The sequence below is a fragment of the Schistocerca piceifrons genome, chromosome 1 (genome assembly GCF_021461385.2).
Source record: "Schistocerca piceifrons isolate TAMUIC-IGC-003096 chromosome 1, iqSchPice1.1, whole genome shotgun sequence".
Taxonomy (NCBI): domain Eukaryota; kingdom Metazoa; phylum Arthropoda; class Insecta; order Orthoptera; family Acrididae; genus Schistocerca; species Schistocerca piceifrons.
Genome location: NC_060138.1, coordinates 280,944,401 through 280,967,397, shown reverse-complemented (window position 1 = coordinate 280,967,397; position 22,997 = coordinate 280,944,401). Strand labels below are relative to the sequence as shown.

General features: G+C 42.0%; 1 protein-coding gene across 4 annotated transcripts in view; it reads left to right on the top strand.

Annotated features, from left to right (window-relative positions):
• LOC124785083 (diacylglycerol lipase-beta-like) overlaps positions 1-22,997 on the top strand; it is an 853,236-nt gene that overhangs the window by 747,869 nt on the left and 82,370 nt on the right. For all 4 annotated transcript variants that reach the window (XM_047254152.1, XM_047254151.1, XM_047254150.1 and 1 more), the window contains 2 exons: positions 3,230-3,436; positions 13,389-13,538. In XM_047254152.1, the coding sequence (XP_047110108.1) occupies positions 3,230-3,436; positions 13,389-13,538 (357 nt within the window). The remainder of the gene's footprint in view (positions 1-3,229; positions 3,437-13,388; positions 13,539-22,997) is intronic.

The window sequence follows — 22,997 nt, the reverse complement described above, 5'->3', positions numbered from 1 at the left end:
GAAAAACTTTAGGGTGCCTGGTGGTAAATGAGCTAGGATGATGGGCAACCATTTGTGCTCCACTGCATCAAAGTTTCTCTTGTACAATGTTCCCTTTAGTAATTGGAATCCTTCTTCGGTTGATTCCTTCTTCTTTGAGGCTCGTAAAGTTTTCAGCAATGCTGAAGCAACTCTCTGTTCAGAAGTGATGACTGAGATTTTGTCGATGCTTTTGTGAGCTGTCACAGGATCCCTTGAAAGACTGTCAGCATTCTTGTATTTGCAGCTGTTTTAGTGCACACCTAAAATGCTGTATTCTTCAAGCCTTAGTGTCCATCTCGCCAACTGACCCGACAGATCCTACAGTAGTTAGCCAGCATAGAGGGTGGTGATGCGTCACAATGGTGAATGATTTGTAAATAAATGTGACTGGTATTTATTGATGGCAGAGGACTGCAGTCCAAACATACTGTAACACAGATGTTAAATGAATGGCTTAGATGTTCTTCAAATGTCTTTGAAAAAACAACCATGTCATCCAGATATCAAAGACATGTTGTCCATTTAAGTTATCAAAGCAGGTCGTCCATCATATGTTCGAAGGTGGCTTTAATATTACATAGCCCAAACAGCATAACTTTGAACTCATAGCGGCTACCAGTGTTTATGAAGGCATTCTTTTCCTAGTCAGCCTCATCCATCTCAGTTTACCAGTACATGTCTGGAGGTCCATAGTTGAGAAATCTTTTACTCTTTTCAGGTAGCCTAGGGTGACATATTTAAATAAATAGATAAATAAATAAATGGTTTATTTGTTCATAATAACTTCGTGATTTTGTTCAGTCATTGGTAGTTGATGCATAAATGCCACATGTCACCCTTCTTCTTCTTCACAAGGATAACAGGAGAGAACCAACGACTGTAAAAGGATGCATGATGTGATCTTGCAGCATCTTCTCCACTTTGTCCTGTATTATGCAACATTCATTGGATATAAAATACACAAGCACTGACTAGTTGGCAGATTATCCCCAGAGTTGACATGGTATTTTACCATGGGCAATTGGCCTGTCTTTCTTCCATTCTCAGTTTGAAAGTATTCAAAAATTGTTGCAGAATGGTAAACACTTGCCCCTCAGTCAGGCCAGATTCTACCAGCAGTTCAGTAGTAGTTTCTACCACTGTATTTTCTGTTGCAGTAACAGTGCATGATTCTTAATCAGTGGCATTGAACTGATCATTGATGCTATGTAGATTCCTTTTGTGAGTGTTAATAGCTTCTTGCAACTGACAAAACTTTATAGTTTAACTCAGCTCCCAGACTGATGTCTGAAACTCATCTTGTTGATGATGGCAGCAAACAACCATCCAGAGCAATCTTTGCTATGTGTCCTTGTTGGAGTAGCTTCATCAGTATGGAACTCTGGTCTTCCACAGTCCATGACTGCTTTTGATGCCTCCAAGAAATCCCTTCCAGGAATAACATTATGACTAAATTCTGCTAAGATGACAAATTTGAAGGGCTGTGTTTTATCATTCATAGTTATTGTTGCATTGCCTGTCCCTATCAGTGGGATGTATTTTCTGTTTGTGACCCTCAGTAAAGCCACTTTCATATCATGGATCATAATCTTCTTTAGCTGGTGATGATAGGCATTCAACATTACAGAAAAAGAAGCCCCTAAGGCTACTTGTACCCAGAAAGGTTAGCTCACAGTGAGATTTCCTGACATCTTGGAAACTGCATGAAGCATTTTCATTTGTGGCAGCCTCACCTTCATATATGGCCACCCACTTAGTTTTCCTGAATTTAGCAGCCAGACAAGCAGCTGGATCTCTGTATGACTGTGAGGTGTGGGTACAGCACATTGGGGAGCAATCTCATCCAGCGTCGGTGATGGCGTTTGTCCCACTGGTTGTCTGTAATCATATGCTGTTGACTGGTGTGAACAGGACTGTTGTGATTGTTGGCATCTAGTGACATAGTAGTTATCGGAATGCCGTCTTCTTTCTTTGCAGCAGTATGCAACATGCCCAGGGTGCCCATAGTGGAAACATACCAGAATGCTGTCTTCTGGCTTCCAAATGTCCAAATATGTGTCCTCCTGTAGGATGTTGTACTTGGCAGAGGAGTTGGTTGTACTTGTGTTGGTCAGATGGTGGGCTGTTGTTTGATGGCTGTGGCATAAAGCCTGAATTGGCTGAGTCTGTTCTTCCTGGCTGGTTTGACTGGTGATGGAGACCAGAGCTGAAGATCGATACACTTCTTCTTGGACATTCTCTGTTTCCTCCTGATGTATGGTGACAATATTTGAGGCTGCTATCTCTATATGCATGGCTTACCTCAGTCTGACAGTTCTGGCTATCATTATCTGCTATACTTCTTTTATTAGTATCTGGCGTATGATAGAGATGAGGTTGTTGCGATCTTCAACAATTGCCCTGCGGGCCACATTCAGAAATCAGTTGTACTTCTTTTGTTAGATTCTTTTTCTGTTGAGTTTCTTTGATGTGCTGTTATCACCTGATGAATTTCTCAGTGATTGTGACATCCTTTACCAAAAGAGATTGGTACACGTTTTCAGCAATTGCTTTCAACAAATGTAAGATGTTTTGGCTTCTGTCATACTTGGATTCACAATGTGGCATAAGGCCAAAACATTCTGTAAGATTGTGTCACTTCTCCATGACTTTTGGCTCTATTCTTTAATTAATCATCTGATAACAGTAAGTGGCCTAGCTGCTAATTGTCACCATATGTTTGGCCTGGAATTTATCCCAGCTATCAATGGACCTTGGGAATAATGTACTGCTTGTAATCTGATTCTTGTCCTTGTGTTGCCTAACTGGAGCCACAGTGATGTAAATGTTTTAGAGTACCTGGCGTGTCCACCAAACAATATCATGTGATAACCACAATCCAAAAGCAGGGTCGTCAATGATGTGCAACGCTTAGCACCTAGCACTGAAAGTACATTTATTACAAACACCTACATATGGATAGAAGACAATTGAACTACTGAGTGGAGTGTGTTGCTATTTATACGAATAACAAATATTCCAGAATAAACAAATTTTATAAACATGAAAAGTTTTGAGAATCTTCCAGCAATGGTAAATACTAAATAAAATAAATTGCTGTTGGTAGGATTTTAACTGCTACCCACCATGCGGCACAGCTATCACCAATATAAAATGTCATTTTTTTAACACTGCATCTGTATTTATTTTATTGTGTTTTTGTTTGCAGCTCTTGTACTGTTTAACTGGGTGTTATTTGCACTAAGTATATTTGGACTTGCTCTCGTATTTGATCCACTGGGCTCAACACGTTTGCAAGATGATGGTGTGTTGCACCATAGAAAGGTGACAAATCTCTGGGTACGACGTTTCCAATGGGTATTCTGCTGGGTTCGCAAGGACCGAAACTGTCATGAGGCATTCCAGCACATTGCCAGTGAGTATTTTGAGTAATTAATGTTTCTTGTTGCTGTATAATAATATTTATTAGACTCATTACTACAATGGAAATTTTCCATCAAAGACAACAAAGAATGCTCTAAGATCATCATCCATTACAGTTTACACATTAACAGAAGGATCTGAATGATTATGCGTGCGCACGTTTTGTCTGTGTCAAGTTACCCAGATACACACTCACATTCATTGTAGTCACTAAAATTACAAAAGGAGTAACCTTTTTTGCTAAATGACTCAAATCAGAAAGTCTGAGTACATATCCTATCACTTACATATGAATGCTTTTGTAGCCATTCTCAATTACCATGAAATTTTTTAGATATAATACTGCATTATTACATTGTCTATGGTTTTTGTTAATGTTTAACCCATTCTAGAGTCTGCAGCAGTACAGCAAATGAGTGTTGAAGAAAGGTTCCTTCATAGGACTTGAAATATTTGTCCAAGACTACAGAATCTTCTGACTATTAAAATTGCGACAATACATAGGCAGAATGCAACAGTTGTCATGTTAGCATAAAGGATACTACATACTTGGGTAGGCAAGTTATCATCACTTCAGTGAAACATGAAACAAATTATTCATTTGATAATGATTTTCCCCTGGCTTTCAGCTGATATTCTTGCCAGAATTCTACTTTTAATTGGTGTCTGTGTGTTACATTTTAGTTGGAAAGGGGGGGGGGGGGCACAGATAGTAATATTTCATCTACATCCATACTCCGCAAGCCACCTGACGGTGTGTGGCAGAGGGTACCTTGAGTACCTCTATCGATTCTCCCTTCTATTCCGGTCTCGAACTGTTCATGGAAAGAAAGCTTGTTGGTATGCCTCTGTGTGGGCTCTAATATCTCTGATTTTATCCTCATGGTCTCTTCGCAAGATATACGTAGGATGGAGCAATATACTGGTTGACTCCTCGGTGAAGGTATGTTCTTGAAACTTCAACAAAAGCCGGTGCCGAGCTACTGAGCGTCTCTCTTGCAGAGTCTTCCACTGCAGTTTATCTATCATCTTCCATAATGCTTTCGCTATTACTAAATGATCCTGTAATGAAGCGTGCTGCTCTCCGTTGGATCTTCTCTATCTCTTCTATCAACCCTATCTGGTACGGATCCCACACCGGTGAGCAGTATTCAAGCAGTGGGTGAACAAGTGTACCGTAACACACTTTCTTTGTCTTCAGACCACATTTCCTTAGGATTCTTCCAATGAATCTCAGTCTGGCATCCGCTTTAGCAACAATCAACTTTATATGATCATTCCATTTTAAATCACTCCTAATGCCTACTCCCAGACAATTTATGGAATTAACTGCTTCCAGTTGCTGACGTGCTGTATTGTAGCTAAATGAAAAAGGATCTTTCTTTCTATGTATTCGCAGCACATTACACTTATCTACATTGAGATTCAGTTGCCATTCCCTGCACCATGCGTCAATTTGTTGCAGATCCTCCTGTATTTCAGTACAATTTTCCATTGTTACAACCTCTCGATATACCACAGCATCATCCGCAAAAAGGCTCAGTGAACTTCCGATGTTATCCACAAGGTCATTTATGTATATTGTGAATAGCAATGGTCCTACAACACTCCACTGCGGCACACCTTTAATCACTCTTACTTCGGAAGACTTCTCTCCATTGAGAATGACATGCTGCGTTCTTTTATCTAGGAACTCTACAATCCAATCACACAATTGGTCTGATAGTCCATATGCTCTTACTTTGTTCATTAAACGAGTGTGGGGAACTGTATCAAATGCCTTGCGGAAGTCAAGAAACATGGCATCTACCTGGGAACCCATGTTTATGGCCCTCTGAGTCTCATGGACGAATAGCGCAAGCTGGGCTTCACACGATCGTCTTTTTCGAAACCCATGCTGATTCCTACAGAGTAGATTTTTAGTCTCCAGAAAAGTCATTATACTTTAACATAATGCGTGTTCCAAAATTCTACAACTGATTGACGTTAGAGATATAGGTCTATAGTTGTGCACATCTGTTCAATGTCCCTTCTTGAAAATAGGGATGACCTGTGCCCTTTTCCAATCTTTTGGAATGCTACACTCTTCTAGAGACCTATGGTGACCGCTGCAAGAGGGGGGGGGGGGGGGGGGGCAAGTTCCTTCGCGTACTCTGTGTAAAACTGAACTGGTATCCCATCAGGTCCAGCGGCCTTTCCTCTTTTGAGCAATTTTAATTGTTTTTCTATCCCTCTGTCATCTATTTCGATATCTACCATTTTGTCATCTGTGCAACAATCTAGAGAAGGAACTACAGTGCAGTCTTCCTCTGTGAAATAGCTTTGGAAAAAGACATTTAGTATTTTGACCTTTAGTCTGTCATCGTCTGTTTCAGTACCATTTTGGTCACAGAGTGTCTGGACATTTTGCTTTGATCCACCTACCACTTTGACATAAGACCAAAACCTTGCTTGGCACATACTCATCTAATGCATATTGTACGATGGTTTTGAACTTTGTCCATTGATCCTCAACACTATCTGTACTTGAGATAAAACTTTTTTGTTGAGCCATCAAGTACTCTGAAACCTGCTTTTTGTCACTTTTGCTAAACAGAAAAATCTTCCTACCTTTTTTAACATTTCTATTTACAGCTAAAATCAACGATGCAGTAACCGCTCTATGATTGCTGATTCCCTGTTCTGCGTTAACTGTTTCAAATAGTTCAGGTGTGTTAGTCTCCAGAAGGTGTAATGTGTTATCGTCACAAGTTGGTTCTCTGTTTAACTGCTCAAGGTAGTTTTCAGATAATGCACTTAAAAAGAAAAAAATTCACTGGATTCTTTGTTCCTGCCACCCGTTATAAATGTTTGAGTCTCCCAGTCTATATCTGGTAAATTAAAATCTCCACCCAGAACTATAACATGGTTGGGAAATCTGCTCGAAATATTTTCCAAATTTTTCTTCAGATGCTCTGCCACAACAGCTGCTGAGCCAGGGGGCCTGTAGAGACATCCAATTACCACGTTTGAGCCTACTTTAACCATGACCTTCACCCAAATTATTTCACATTTCAGATCTGCGTCAATTTCCTTTGATATTTAAGGAAAAGCATGCTGTTTTGGAGCATTTTGTGGCAAGTGTCAACTTTGAAGAGTTACAGAAGTCAGGCTGTAATAATATTAACAATTTCCTTTGCTTTTTTTAAGATACAACCATTCTCTATTTACAGATAGATTTTCATTGCTTCCCATTCAGTCAGTTTTGTTGTAATATTGCTGGATGTAGAGTTCCGCAGTTCACCTAAGATGATATGTACTATGAGCAGCTGTTGGCTTTCACAGCTGTTATGTATTAATCCATATGAATGTACATAATGTGCTTAATGTATTCTGCTTTGTTATGTGCTTCCTGCCCACTTACTACACTACCTTGCCACACCTCTGGAGAGCATTTCCATTTCATTGGTCAATGTTCACAAATGTGCCTCCCATCAGATGGGACACAGTCATGCTGCCATACATTGTTGTGTACTCATGTGAGACAGTCTTCTTGATTTAATTATTTGCCTTATACATGGATTGAACCATGCATTATTTATGGAGTTGTGAAAAGTCTGTGGGAGCCTCCTAGTGGTGTGTATGCAGAATAATAGGCAGATACTGTTTCCACAAACTGTACCACTTTATTCACATGAATCAATACAGAATAAAAGAAACACACTTCAGTAACACAGTAAGCAGCAAGACAATAATGAGGCAGAAGAACATAGACAAAAGAATATTTAAAGACATAAACTCATACATTGTTCTTGGATCTCGTAGGTCGATGTCAACTCACCCCTCAATGTTGAGTACAGTAGGATAGGAGGCATACCCTACTCCTGAATGTATCTTGCAGAAAAGTGGGAGGGTGGAGGGGCCTACTGCAGTGAGAGCAAGGTGGATCACTGTCAGCAATACTTGGAGACAGTTGCCAGGAGTCAAATTCCTGTGTGAGTGTAAGATTGTAGGACTGAAGATCCACATCAGTTGTAGTGAAAGTGGATGAAGGATCCTCTGTTAGGGATGGTAGGTTGTCCTCTTCCTGACCCCCAGCACCCAAGAAAGGTTTAAGAGCTAGATGGAGATCGTTGATGGTTTACGATGAAGTAGGATGGGAATAATTTGTTCTCCACATCAGAGTACTTTATGAGGACCAGAATAAGGTTGTTGGAGTGTGGAATCCATAGTGTTGTCTCAAAACATCACATGGGTGCAATAACTTAATGCCTTATGCATGAAAACTTGCCATGCACAGTGAACTTAAGAAAGTGGTGTGTGAATGTGAGTTATATGGTGTTTGACCTTGTTTACCAATGTCAGTAACTCTGAGGATGCCACTGGCAGGAATGGCAAGGGAAAGTCTGCAGGGATCATCAGACATTTACCATGCAATATATCAGTGAGAGAAAATTTCAGATCATCTTGGTAAGCTGTCCAGAATCCCAGTAGAATCCACAGCAATGCTTTGGTTCACAGCAAATTGTGACACATCAGTAAACCCATCAGGGTATGGTGTCAATGTCTGACCAATGTATTACTTTGATGGTGGTAGACATTTGTGAGGAAGTATTGTTCTCCATACAAAACACATAGTTCTGCAAAGAGTTGTGATTCAAACTACTGCACCTCGTCAGTCATGATTGACATCAGGTACCCGAAAGAGCACTGCACATATTGATATAAGACAGTACCATAGAATCTATTGTCATGTCTTTTAAGGGAATGGCTTCCACCATCGTTGTAATTTTTTATGCCAGACAAAATTTATTAGAAACCATTTGATTCGGGTAAATACCTGCCCTACAAAGTATCACACCATACATGCATGCTAGAGTTAGGAATCTCAATATGTTGCAACCACAACCCCATGCTGGTATCTTCTAAGAATGCCTGTAACTGTCCAAATTGTTTCCGCCTCATTGCTAATTTGCCAAAGTTGATCAGTGCACTAAGGGCGTGAATTCAAGTCAAGTAATGTGCTACCACACAGTTTGCTCCATCTATGTGCTGGATTTCAGTAGTAAATTGTGCAACATAGTCCAAATGTCTGAAGCAATGGGGGGAAGGGCCCTAATTCAGATAACATATCGCATGGACTAATCGGTGATGGTCAGTAAAGAGTATGAGAGGACAAGAGGTCCTCAGTGTCCTCTTTAAAGTATTTCACAGCCTCATATAATGCTAGCAATTCATAGCCATAAGCCAAACATAACTGTACGGTCTCCATCAGCTTACAGGAAAAAAACTGCATGGGTTGTTGGGAACTCTCAGTTCTCTGTTGCAAAACCATGCCTATAGCAGTCTTGCTTGTGTTGTCTCTAATAGGCAAATGTGCCATAGGTGAGGGATGGACCATGGTCACAGCATTCCATAAGCACTCTTTAATTTCTTCAAAAACCTGAATCATTTCCATCATCCACTGCACAGAATGCTCTCCCTTTGTACTTTTCCCAGTCAGGGCACTGGTTAGAGACATCTGGATGTGAGCAGTCTATGGAATAGTCAGCTGTAAAAGTTTATTATTTCTAAAGACTTTATTTTCTGGCAGATGGTAGGCCAAGGCATCATTTTATTAGTTCCGTTCTCTCTTCCATTAGTCTGATCCTGGCACAACACAATGTGTCCCAAAAACATCACTTGCTGTTTGCATAATTGACATTTTTCCTGTTTCATCACCACGCATAATTGATCCAGCATATTTAGGACCTGCTGGAATGTGTCTTTTGTTATTGTGGTTAAGGTGAAAAAGGAAAGGGAAGCAGAAGGAAAACTTCCCTAGAGCAGAATGAATAAAAAGCTGCCAAGTCTGCACAGTGTTTTTCAGCTTGAGCAGCAGGTACAAAAAGTGAAATAAAAAAAGAGAGTAATTACAGTGGAATTTCAATTTTACATTCTCCAATTTTACATTTTTTGTGATTCTACACCATAAATTCATAGCCCCTGTGAAAACCCGATAAGATAAATACTAAAAATTCCCTGGTTTTACATTTATTCCTTAGTAAGATTTACCTCGATTCTAAATTCTTACTTGATGTCTCACTTGACTTCATCCCATTTTCTTCCTATTGACATTTGATGTGACTGAATGAGTTTTAAGTGCCACAAAAGACAGATGGTTTGTACCATGTGTGGTGGGAGAGTTAAGGGAATATTTTAGGCTACTGTGGTGAGGGGAGATGTGAGAGAGGAAATGCTGATGTAATTCACAATTGGTGTTGCTGACACAACTTGCAACATTTAGTTTCTCTGTACAATTATGATAAACTACTGTTAGATTGAAACGGTAATGGGAAAACAAGAGAGTTCATGCAAAGTGTTTTGACCAAGCCAATATGTGACTAAGGGGCCCAGCTACCACCTTTTCATGTGCCAGTTATAACTCAGTCTCATCTTTTGCATGTATTTCTGATGTACTGTATTTAGCAACAATATCAGTTGTCAACCTTTTAAATTCAAACACTGAGTCTTGAAGAATATGCTCATTCATAATCGAGGAAACATTGCCCATTTCTGACTAGAGAACTCTTATTGGCTGATGACTTCTTATGTCACCCAATAGCCAGCACAGCCACCAAACCACACTAACGTAAGTAATATGAGCTCGTCTACTGGATGTGTGAAGAGGGGGAGTGGTCCCTCGGTGAAGGGAGTGCTGGTAGGGGTGAAAGCATTTTGTGAAGTGTTGAAAATATACTTTTCATGCAAATGATGTGCTATGACAAAGATTTCACATGGAAATAGAACAAAGGTTTTGCAATAGTACATTTTAAAGACTTTCGTGTTCGAATCTGACATGATACAGACAACAACTACTTACACTACTCATGTATACATTTTGCACCACACACACCACACACTGTAGATTGTAAAGATTGGCAGCAATAATAGAGGACATGAAGTGAAACTGTAGCACCTGAGCTTTCTTTCAAATTTACATTTTCCGCAGTGTACAGAAATTTACTGAGCTGACTTTTAATAATTGTAATGTCAATTGGGGAAGTAAACTCATTTTTTCACATCTCTGTTTCTCTCATCAAGCCTAAAATAACATTTTAATGGTGGTGAGCATATGAAGTGTGGCTCATAAGAAAAGCATTAAACAATAATGGCAATGGTGACAAAGTATGACACTAAGCAGATGCTCGTATTTATGCTTATGTTTTAACCATTTAGCTGCTATGCTGTATTTGGTTTAATTCAACATGTTCATCAATTTTTGTTGTTTTATGGGTGAGCACAAAGGATGATTTCTCAAAAAACATGTATTTAAATGTATAATTTGTGGTTGTTGTGGCATGTCAGTAAACAGCTCAATTACGTTTTACCCAGATACCAATTTCAATTTTTTGATAATTTTTTATTTGCTGTTACACATCTGTGATATTTGTAAGAACTGATGAAGTTCATTGTCACAAATTATTGTATAAATATTGCATTGTACATTTAATATCCTTCACTTAGACAGATTTTATATGAAGTATTGGAGAGGATTGTGATTTTTAATCATATATGCCAATTACATGTGTTTTTGCTCATATTTTGGGGGGTTTAAACATTTTCCTCAATTCTGCAATTTCCTCTCTTAAGTCTGAACTGCTCGAAAATTTAAAATAGGGATTTCACTGAGGCTAGGGATCTGAAGTATGATAACAGATTTCTTGGTTTCTGAAAAGCATTTGCTTCTGTGCCACACCTACGGTTATTGTCAAAGTACGATTATGTGGGGGCATCAAGTGAAATTTGTGACTGGCTTGAGGACTTTTTGGTAGGGAGGATGCAGAATGTTATCTTGGATGGAGAGCCATTGTCAGATGTAGAAGTAACTTTGAGCGTGCCCCAGCAAAGTGTGTGGGACTCTTGCCATTGATGTTGTATATCAGTGGCCTTGCAGAAAATATTAATAGCAACCTGAGACTTTTTGCAGATGATGCAGTTATCTATGATGAAGTACTGTCTGAAAGAAGCTCTATAAATATTCAGTCAGATCTTGATAAGATTTAAAAGTGGTGCAAAGATTGGCAACTTGCTTTAAATGTTCAGAAATGTAAAATGGTGCACTTCAACAAATGAAAAAATGTAGTATATAAATGAGTCACTGTTGGAATCAACCATATCATACAAATACCTGAGTGTAACACTTTGTTGGGATGTGGAATGGAATGACTTTGTTGGTAGAATACTGGGGAGGTGCAATCATTCTACAAAGGAGATTGCTTAAAAATCACTCGTGTGACCAGTTCTAGAATATTTGCTCAAGTATGTGGAGCCATACCAAATAGGACTAACAGGGGATACTGACTGTATACAGAGAAGGGCACCATGAAGGGTCACAAATTTGTCTGCTCCGTGGCAGGGTGTCACAGAGATACTGAAGGAACTGAACTGGAAAACTCTTGAAGACAGACGTTAATTATCCCAAGAGAGTCTATTAACAAAGTTTCAAAAACCTTAAAGTCAGTAACACCATTAGACTGTTTTTTATTTGCAGTGTTACATTTACACAACCACGATTTTGGCTTTAAAGTGCCATTATCAAGTGTTTTAATGTTATACAGTGCCTAAGATGGCATACTGTCATATTTAAAAAGCACTATTAGACACATTGTCTAAGGGTTAATATTTCTGGTAAAAGCCTACTGCTTTGTTTTATCACTGAGTATACCATCTTGGCATTATGCACACAGATGACAGCAAATTTTACAATTATGAGATGTAGGTATTTCAAATTGTACGAAAAACAAAGACAGAACAAGATGAGATTTGAACCATCAATTCATGAACTGCACCGGATTATAAGTCTACTGTGCTACCAATTCTGTTATACATCCAACATGTAATTTAATATCAACTGTTTCAAATATAGTCCCTCGGAAAACTTCAAAACCCATTTTTTCTGTAAATTTATGGAAATCATTAAGAACAACCTATTTATTGGGACTTTTTAAGTGTGTTCCACATTCTTGTTTCACTATGAAGCAGGAAGTCACCTCAGCCATTTTCATACTGCGTGTTAACAGTGTGACAGTCAGAGCACAACCGTACAGAGACTGCAGCTGTACACGATTTTTGAAATAAAACTACATAGCTAAAACATGATTAAAAATGTTGATGGCTGTTAATACATTTGATTATCTTTAAGTTTCATGTAACGTAACTTAGTAATACATAAGTAGGACATACTTCCAAGAATGTAACAAAACCAGTGTACATGTGCTACAGCTTCTGATGAATGATTGCATTTGTGTTTCCTTACATCAGGTTTATTCTTACAATGAACAGAGTATAGCACTTCTGGAATCAAAGATGTTGTGGAGGCATGGCTTCGCAACAGCCAGAGGATGTTTCCAGACTGAATTATTGCTGTGCAGGGGAGTGTGCACTGATGTGAAACTTCCTATCATATCAAAACTTTGTGCCAGACTGATTCTTGAACTTAGGACCTTTGCCTTTCATGGCCAAGTAGTCTACCAACAGAGAAACAGAGTGAAAATTTATTCTGCAAACATCCCCCAGGCTGTAGCTAAGCCATGTCTTCATAATATCATTTCTTCCTGGAATGCTTTACCCAGAAGTTTCACATGAGAACTTCTGTGAAGTTAAAGTCTTGTTCCAGTACAGAGTTTTGAGCTGCCAGGATTTCATTATTTATCGTCCTTCCCACCACTGCAGTTTAAATGGTCAGCAGTGTATGATGCAGTATGAGTTCCTAAAATAATAGTGTTATTTTCCTTGCACTGTTTATTCTGCCAGATGTCACTTCTCTCATCCAGAGTTTGAGTTAATATCATTTTATCATTTCTGAATGGAAATAACAAATACTTAAAGAGATGAACACAAAATACTGAACATTTCAAATGACCTAAGTTATTTAGTATCTAGTATACTTTCCTTCAAGTTACTCTGTCTTTCTCTGCTTGCAGGTTTATTTAGTGCATTGCTGCGCAACACAGATTTGGTACCATCAGACTTCATGGCTGCCCTTGTGTTACTTCGAGTGATGCAGAAAAGAGAGACTCGTGAATTACGAAGAGCTCAACTGTTGTCTGAGCAGCAGGTGAAATACATCATGGGTAAGGGTAATTTTAAGCAAAATAATCTTTTTTCCTTTTGTTTTTCAGTTATATTAAAGATTGAGTATAATAGAATTTAATAACTGTAAGAGTCACACACTATCCTAGAAACAATACTTTCTCATACTTCAAACTTATAGGTTTTTCATACTCTCTACAAATGAGAGTGCAGAAAATTTTTGACTCTAGTTATTTAGAGGGAGTGAGAAGAAAAATGAAATTTGGTGTCAAATTTTCTAATAATATAAACCACATGGACTCGACTGAGAGCAGAATTCAAATCATAGCACAAAGTTCTTCAAATTTCTCTCAATCTGTGTTAAAAAGTTTTATAACTGTAGTCTTAATTTTACTACATCTACATTGACATATATACTCTGCAAGAAATCTTATGGTGTGTGTCAGGGAATACTTCTGGAACAACTGACTTTCTCCTCCTTTCCTGTTCCATTCACGAAAGGCATATGGGAAAAATGATTGTCAGTAAAGCTCCACATGACATCTAATTTCTCTTATTTTCATGTCATGATCATTTCACAAGAACTATGCAGAAGAAAATGATATGTTGCCTGTTTTCTTGAAATGTAAGCTCTCAAAATTTCAACAGTAAACCTCCCCATTATGCACAAAGCCTCTCTTGTAGCTTCTGCCACTGGAGTTGGTTGAGCAATTCTGTAACATTTTCTCACCAAGTAAACAATCCTATGACAAAACATGCCACTATTTTTTTGATCTCCTATGTCTCTTCTGTTAATCCTACTTGGTAAGACTCCCATGCTGATGAATAGAATCCAACAATTGGTCAAAGTTTTGTAAGCCACATCCTTCATGGATGAATTAAATTTCCTTGAACATTGGAAAGTCCAGGTTAGAATGTCAGCTATATTATGAAAAGAATAGGTTGGTACTTACTGCAAAGTTGAGTTGCAAACAGGTGCAACAAAAAGACCATTATAAATTGAGCTTTTGGCCAAAGCCCTCTTCAGAAGCGAAAAGAAAAAACACACACACACACACACACACACACACACACACACACACACACACATTCATACAGACATTTGTCATGCAAACATGACCACTATCTCGGACATGTCTGACAGAATAGATATATAAAGTATATATTTAAACTTGACTGCTATGATATCCTCAGTATGAATGTGCAGTAGGGTCTGAACCTCTTGCAGAAGTACAGGAAACACTGTGACCCAATGGGGTAAATAGACAGGACTGCTACTTTGTAGTGTGCAATAAGATAAGTACCTGGGTTGGACAGAAGTCACACTTGGATAACCAAAGCAGTTAAGGCAACAACTCATGTGAAGTGGGAAATCAAGGTTCGAGTCCCAGTCTGACACTAATTTTCAACTTTTACCATTTAATTATTTCAGTGACCAACTCCAGCTGACATTGGCACCTCCTGAAAACCCTTTTGAAATTCTTTACTCCATACCCAAACAGTATTCTTTGTAAGTACATTTGTTGGACCAAGTGCATTTTAACTTTGATCACTTATGAATTTTCTGTAAAAACTATGTAAACTGTAAAATAATTTCAATTTCTTTCTCTTATGTGGAGCTGGAAAGTTAGAAATAGCCTTGATTTACTCTAGGTCTGCCAAAATTCCTTCTTTAGTAATAATAAGTCCTGTTGTTGTTGTGGTCTTCAGTCCTGAGACTGGTTTGATGCAGCTCTCTATGCTACTCTATCCTGTGCAAGCTTCTTCATCTCCCAGTGCCTATTGCAACCTACATCCTTCTGAATCTGTTTACCATATTCATCTCTTGGTCTCCCTCTACAATTTTTACCCTCCACGCTGCCCTCCAATACTAAATTGGTGATTCCTTGATGCCTCAGAATATGCCCTACCAACCGATCCCTTCTTCTAATCAAGTTGTGCCACAAATTTCTCTTCTCTCCAATTCTGTTCAATACCTCCTCATTAGTTAAGTCATCTACCCATTTAATCTTCAGCATTCTTCTGTAGCACTACATTTGAAAAGCTTCTATTCTCTTTTTGTCTAAACTATTTATTGCCCATGTTTCACTTCCATACATGGCTACACCCCATACAAATACTTTCAGAAAAACTTCCTGACACTTAAATCTATACTCGATGTTAACAAATTTCTCTTCTTCAGAAACGCTTTCCTTACCATTGACAGTCTACATTTTATTTCCTCTCTACTTCGACCATCCTCAGTTAATTTTCTCCCCAGATAGCAAAACTCATTTGTTACTTTAAGCGTCTCATTTCCTAATCTAATTCCTGCAGCATCACCTAATTTAATTTGACTATATTCCATTATCCTCATTTTGCTTTTGTTGATGTTCATCTTATATCCTCCTTTCAAGACATTGTCTATTCCGTTCAGCTGCATTTCCAGGTCCTTTGCTGTCTCTGACAGAATTACATTGTCATCGGTGAACCTCAAAGTTTGAATTTCTTCTCCATGGACTTTAATTCCTACTCCAAATTTTTCTTTTGTTTCCTTTACTGTTTGCTCAATATACAGATTGAATAACATCGGGGAGAGGCTACAACCCTGTCTCACTCCCTTCCCAACCACTGCTTCCCTTTCATGTCCCTCAACTCTTATAACTGCAGTCTGGTTTCTGTACAAATTGTAAATAGCCTTTCGCTCCCTGTATTTTACCCCTGACACCTTCAGAATTTGAAAGAAAGTATTCCAGTCAACATTGTCAAAAGCTTTCTCTAAGTCTACAAATGCTAGAAACATAGGTTTGCCTTTCCTTAATCTATTTTCTAAGATAAGTCGTAGAGTCAGTATTGCCTCATGTGTTCCAACATTTCTATGGAATCCAAACTGATCTTCACCGAGGTCAGCTTCTAGCAGTTTTTCCATTTGTCTGTAAAGAATTTGTGTTAGTATTTTGCAGCCATGGCTTATTAAACTGATAGTTCAGTAATTTTCACATCTGTCAACACCTGCTTTCTTTGGGATTGGAATTATTATATTCTTATTGAAGTCTGAGGGTATTTTGCCTGTCTCATACATCTTGCTCACTAGATGGTAGAGTTTTGTTAGGCCTGGCTCTCCCAAGGCTGTCAGAAGTTTTAATGGAATGTTATCTACTCCCAGGGCCTTGTTTCGACTCAGGTCTTTCAGTGCTCTGTCAAACTCTTCACGCAGTATCTTATCTCCCATTTCATCCTCATCTATATCCTCTTCCATTTCCATAATATTGTCCTGAAGTACATTGACCTTGTATAGACCCTCTATATACTCCCACCACCTTTCTGCTTTCCCTTCTTTGCTTAGAACTGGGTTTCCATCTGAGCTCTTGATATTCATGCAAGTGGTTATCTTTTCTCCAAAGATCTCTTTAATTTTCCTGTAGGCAGTATCTACACTCCTGGAAATTGAAATAAGAACACCGTGAATTCATTGTCCCAGGAAGGGGAAACTTTATTGACACATTCCTGGGGTCAGATACATCACATGATCACACTGACACAGAACCACAGGCATATAGACACAGGCAACAGAGCATGCACAATGTCGGCACTAGTACAGTGTATATCCACCTTTCGCAGCAATGCAGGCTGCTATTCTCCCATGGAGACGATCGTAGAGATGCTGGATGTAGTCCTGTGGAACGGCTTGCCATGCCATTTCCACCTGGCGCGTCAGTTGGACCAGCGTTCGTGCTGGACGTGCAGACCGCGTGAGACGACGCTTCATCCAGTCCCAAACATGCTCAATGGGGGACAGATCCGGAGATCTTGCTGGCCAGGGTAGTTGACTTACACCTTCTAGAGCACGTTGGGTGGCACGGGATACATGCGGACGTGCATTGTCCTGTTGGCACAGCAAGTTCCCTTGCCGGTATAGGAATGGTAGAACGATGGGTTCGATGATGGTTTGGATGTACCGTGCACTATCCAGTGTCCCCTCGACGATCACCAGTGGTGTACGGCCAGTGTAGGAGATCGCTCCCCACACCATGATGCCGGGTGTTGGCCCTGTGTGCCTCGGTCGTATGCAGTCCTGATTGTGGCGCTCACCTGCACGGCGCCAAACACGCATACGACCATCATTGGCACCAAGGCAGAAGCGACTCTCATCGCTGAAGACGACACGTCTCCATTCGTCCCTCCATTCACGCCTGTCGCGACACCACTGGAGGCGGGCTGCACGATGTTGGGGCGTGAGCGGAAGACGGCCTAACGGTGTGCGGGACCGTAGCCCAGCTTCATGGAGACGGTTGCGAATGGTCCTCGCCGATACCCCAGGAGCAACAGTGTCCCTAATTTGCTGGGAAGTGGCGGTGCGGTCCCCTACGGCACTGCGTAGGATCCTACGGTCTTGGCGTGCATCCGTGCGTCGCTGCGGTCCGGTCCCAGGTCGACGGGCACGTGCACCTTCTGCCGACCACTGGCGACAACATCGATGTACTGTGGAGACCTCACGCCCCACGTGCTGAGCAATTCGGCGGTACGTCCACCCGGCCTCCCGCATGCCCACTATACGCCCTCGCTCAAAGTCCGTCAACTGCACATACGGTTCACGTCCACGCTGTCGCGGCATGCTACCAGTGTTAAAGACTGCGATGGAGCTCCGTATGCCATGGCAAACTGGCTGACACTGACGGCGGCGGTGCACAAATGCTGCTCAGCTAGCGCCATTCGACGGCCAACATCGCGGTTCCTGGTGTGTCCGCTGTGCCGTGCGTGTGATCATTGCTTGTACAGCCCTCTCGCAGTGTCCGGAGCAAGTATGGTGGGTCTGACACACCGGTGTCAATGTGTTCTTTTTTCCATTTCCAGGAGTGTATCTTACCCCTAGTGATATGCGCCTCTACATGCTTACATTTGTCCTCTACCCAGCCCTGCTTAGCCATTTTGCACTTCCTGTCGATCTCATTTTTGAGATGTTTGTATTCCCTGTTGCCTGCTTCATTTACTGCATTTTTATATTTTCTCCTTACATCAATTAAATTCAATATCTCTTCTGTTACCCAAGGATTTCTATTAGCCCTCATCTTTTTACCTACTTGATCCTCTGCTACCTTCACTATTTTGTCTGTCAAAGCTACCCATTCTTCTTCTGCTGTATTTCTTTCCCCCATTCTTGTCAGTCGTTCCCTAATGCTCTCCCTGAAGCTCTCTACAACCTCTGGTTCTTTCAGTTTAACCAGGTCCCATCTCCTCAAATTCCCACCTTTTTGCAGTTTTTTCAGTTTTAATCTGCAGTTCATAACCAATAAATTGTGGTCAGAGTCCACATATGCCCCTGGAAATGTCTTACAATTTAAAACCTGGTTCCTGAATCTCTGTCTCACCATTATATAATCTATCCGAGACCTTCCAGTATCTCCAGGCTTCTTCCATGTATACAACCTTCTTTTATGATTCTTGAACCAAGTGTTAGCTATGATTAAATTATGCTCTGTGCAAAATTTTACCAGGTGGCTTCCTCTTTTATTTCTTATCCCCATTCCATATGCACCTACTACGTTTCCTTCTCTTCCTTTTCCTACTATTGAATTCCAGTCACCCATGACTATTAAATTTTCGTCTCCCCTCAATATCCAAATAATTTCTTTTATCTCATCATACGTTTCATCAATCTCTATCATTATCTGCAGAGCTAGTTAGCATATAAACTTGTACTACTGTGGTAGGTGTGGGCTTTGTGTCTGTCTTGTCCACAATAATGCATTCACTATGCTGTTTGTAGTAGCTTACCCACATTCCTATTTTCCTATTCATTATTAAACCTACTCCTGCCTTACCCCTATTTGATTTTGTATTTATAACTGCTGTAGCCACCAGAAAGATCGCGGGAGGCGCACATTGGCATGGTGCGTCACCGACGGTAGTTGCTCCAAGTAGAGTCCCGTCCACCAGAGGGCACGCGAGAATTCGGACACGACCTCTGCTGGCATAACAACAACAACAACTCCGGCAGTATGGGCCGGGCCCAGTGAGTTCACATGGGGCAGGTCTAGCAGACAGTTCCCGGCCTACACTAGGTGAAGTGCGACGGAAACGTGAATCGTGTTACTACACAATTGGCGATGAGTAGGGTCATTCTTTCGCGTGTTGCGTTGTTGTTCCAGTTTCGCAGCTTCTCCACGGCATGGAGGATTTGGTGCGGGTTTTGGTTGCGCAGCAGACAGAGCTCATGGCCACCATGAAACAAGTGCTTCCGGCGTTGCTCTCCACGCCGTCTGCTCTGGTGCAGTTCCCTCCTCCCTTTCCCCCTTACGACGAGACGGCAGAGGATTGGGACGCATATGAACATCGCCTTTGGCAGCATTTCCAGGCGTTTCATGTTGCCGATGCGGAGGTATGTCATGCTCTCTTCTTGTCTTGGATATCTCCCTCACTGTATCACGTTTTGCGGCAGCTAGCGCCGTTGCAGGAACCCTCGTCCTTGTCTTTTGACGCATTGTGTTCCTTGCTGTCTTCATATTATCGCCGCCGCACGCATGTTGTGGCGGCTAGGGTCGAGTTCTATCAATGCAAGAAACAGCCCCATCAGTCTTACCGGGCGTGGGCGGCTACCCTGCACGGTCTTAGTCGCAAGTGTCATTTTGTCATGGAGCAGTCGCGAGAGTCGTATGCCCACGTTATGGTACGCGACGTCATTGTTCGTTTGGCCCCTGATAGGGAGGTCCGGCAACGGCCCCTGCAGTTAGAAGACCCTTCCCTCGAGGAAGTCCTGTCCATTGCTCAATCGTATGAAGTCTCTCACGCAGCAGGTCAACAGCTGGAAGCGTGGTGCAACGTCGCGGAGGTTCAGGGCGGCGCGGCCGCGTCCACTGTGTCCGGGGTAGATGACGTGCGAGCGGTACAATCCGGCTGTTACGGTCGCTCCCACATGGCGCGTAAACAGAATTCCGGCCACCGGCCCCTGTTGCCGTCCTGTGCATCGTGCTATATACGTCATGATCGGTCAGAGTGCCCCCAGCGTTGGGCCGTTTGTCGCAAATATAATAAAAAAGGTCACATTGCTAAAGTTTGCCGCTCAGCCTCAAAAGAATCGAAGGAAGCAGGTACAGAGGACATGGACGTTGACATTCAGGAAGTTTCATCGGGCCAGGCTCCTGACGCATTGGCACGCAAACTCTTTATCGAGGTGTCGGTTCAGTCGCGCCGGTTGCAACTGCAAGTAGATACGGGCGCGGCAGTTTCGTTGTTGAATGCACAAACTTATTCCGACCTTGGATTGCCCCCATTGGCACCAGTTTACCGGCGTCTACGCGGTTATGGTAAACAGTTCATTCCCATGCTGGGTCAATTCACTACCGACGTGACTTACAAATCAGTCACTTGGCCTATTACTTTTATTGTTGTCAGTGATGCGAGCTCCGCTAACCTTTTTGGCCTGGATGCCTTTCAAGCTTTTGGTTTTTCTATCACTGACACCATACAGTTGGTCTCCGAAGACGTTCCCTATCAATCATTGGAATCTTTGATCTCAGACTTTCCAGATATTTTTGAGGAGGGCCTTGGGCATGTTTCAGATTTTGAAGCTCACTTAACATTGAAGGCGTCGGCTCGCCCGCGTTTTCTACGCGCGAGGCAGATCCCCTTGGCTCTCTACGCTCAAGTAAAGGAAGAGCTAGACCGGCTGACAGCCCTGGGGGTCGTTCTTCCCATTTCTTCCAGTGAGTGGGCTTCGCCCCCGTTATTGTAAGGAAGCCCTCGGGAAAATTACGTCTTTGTGGCGATTTCAAGGCCACCATTAATTCACAATTGGTGGTGGACACCTATCCTTTGCCTCGTGCTGATGAATTGTTCTCCGCCGTGGTGGGAGGCCAATATTTTTCGAAAATCGATCTGTCGGAGGCTTATCATCAGATACCACTTGATGAGGACTCCAAACGGCTGGCGGTCGTCAACACTCCGTTAGGCCTTTACCAATACCAGTGGTTGGCCTTTGGAATATCCAGTGCCCCGGCGATATTCCAGCGCTATCTTGAGCATGTCACGTCGACAATCCCTCATTGTATTAATTACCTGGATGACATAATTGTCACAGGCCACAGCACGAAGGAACACTTGCACAACCTTCGCACCCTCTTTCTCAAATTCAGGTCTGTGGGCTTGCGTTGCAATCTGCATAAGTCAACCTTCTTCCAACCGTCCATTGAGTATGTGGGCTACACCATATCTCGGCGCGGCATCCAGCCACTAGGAAGTTTGGTCCAAGGTATCGTCAACCTTCCTCGGCCCGCTTCGCTGAAAGAGTTACAAGCTTTTTTAGGCAAGATAGCCTATTACCACCGGTTCATTCCCAGGGCTTCCACTATAGCCCACCCCCTATACTGCCTTCTGCACAAGGTGTCCCTTTTGATTGGTCACCTGCATGCGAGCAAGCGTTCACCTCATTGAAGGGCCCCCTCACGTCAGCCCCTTGTTTGGCTACTTTTGATCCCCATAAGCCGTTGGTCCTGGCTACAGACGCTTCGCGGTATGGGGTGGGGGCGGTCCTGGCCCATCGCAACGCAGATGGTTCCGAGCAACCACTGGCGTTTGCGTCTAAAACGCTTAGTCCCACACAGGCCCATTATTCCCAGGTGGAAAAAGAGGCTTTGGCCATTGTCTACGCTGTTACCAAGTTTCACCCTTTCTTGTATGGCACGAAGTTTCAGTTAATCACTGACCATAAGCCGTTAATATCGTTATTTGGCCCCGCCTCTCAGATTCTGGATAGGGTGGCCCACAGACTACAGCGCTGGGCCTTGTTCCTCTCTAAGTACCATTATGACATTCATTTTCGACCTACAGGACAGCATGCCAATGCCGACGCTCTTTCCCGTCTTCCGGTGGGCCTGGATCCTACGTTCGATCGAGAGGAGATTATGTGTTTTCATTTGGATGTGGCGTCCCGCCAAGCGGTTGATGGCTTCCCGATCACTAGTTCTTGAGTCGCCAGGGAAACGGCAGCTGACCCGGTTCTCCAGCAAGTAGTTCACCTCATTCAGCAGGGGTGGTCTTCCCGCCCTCCGGGTCGGGCCTCGGACCCTCCTCGTAATTATTTTCTTCTACGAGACTGCCTCTCGGTCTTGGAAGGAGTTCTCGTTCTGGCTACCGATGATACAGCTCCTCGCGTGGTTGTTCCTGCAGGTTTACGAAGGGAGGTCCTCACGTTATTACATGCGGGGCACTGGGGTGTTTCCCGTACTAAAACCTTGGCTCGCAGACATGTGTACTGGCCCGGTATTGACAGAGAAATTGAGCACTTGGTGGCTGCCTGTTCCCAGTGTGTGAGCCAACAAGCATCTCCCAGGGCAGCGTTCTCTTCATGGCCGCCAGCAACCCAAGCATGGGAACATGTTCACATTGATTTTGCGGGCCCGTTTCTCAATGGCTTTTGGCCCATTGTCATTGATGCTTATTCCCGATTCCCATATGTGGTTCACTGCTCCTCAACCACTTCAGAAGTTGCAATCCAGGCACTAGCAAAAATCTTTTCTGTGGAA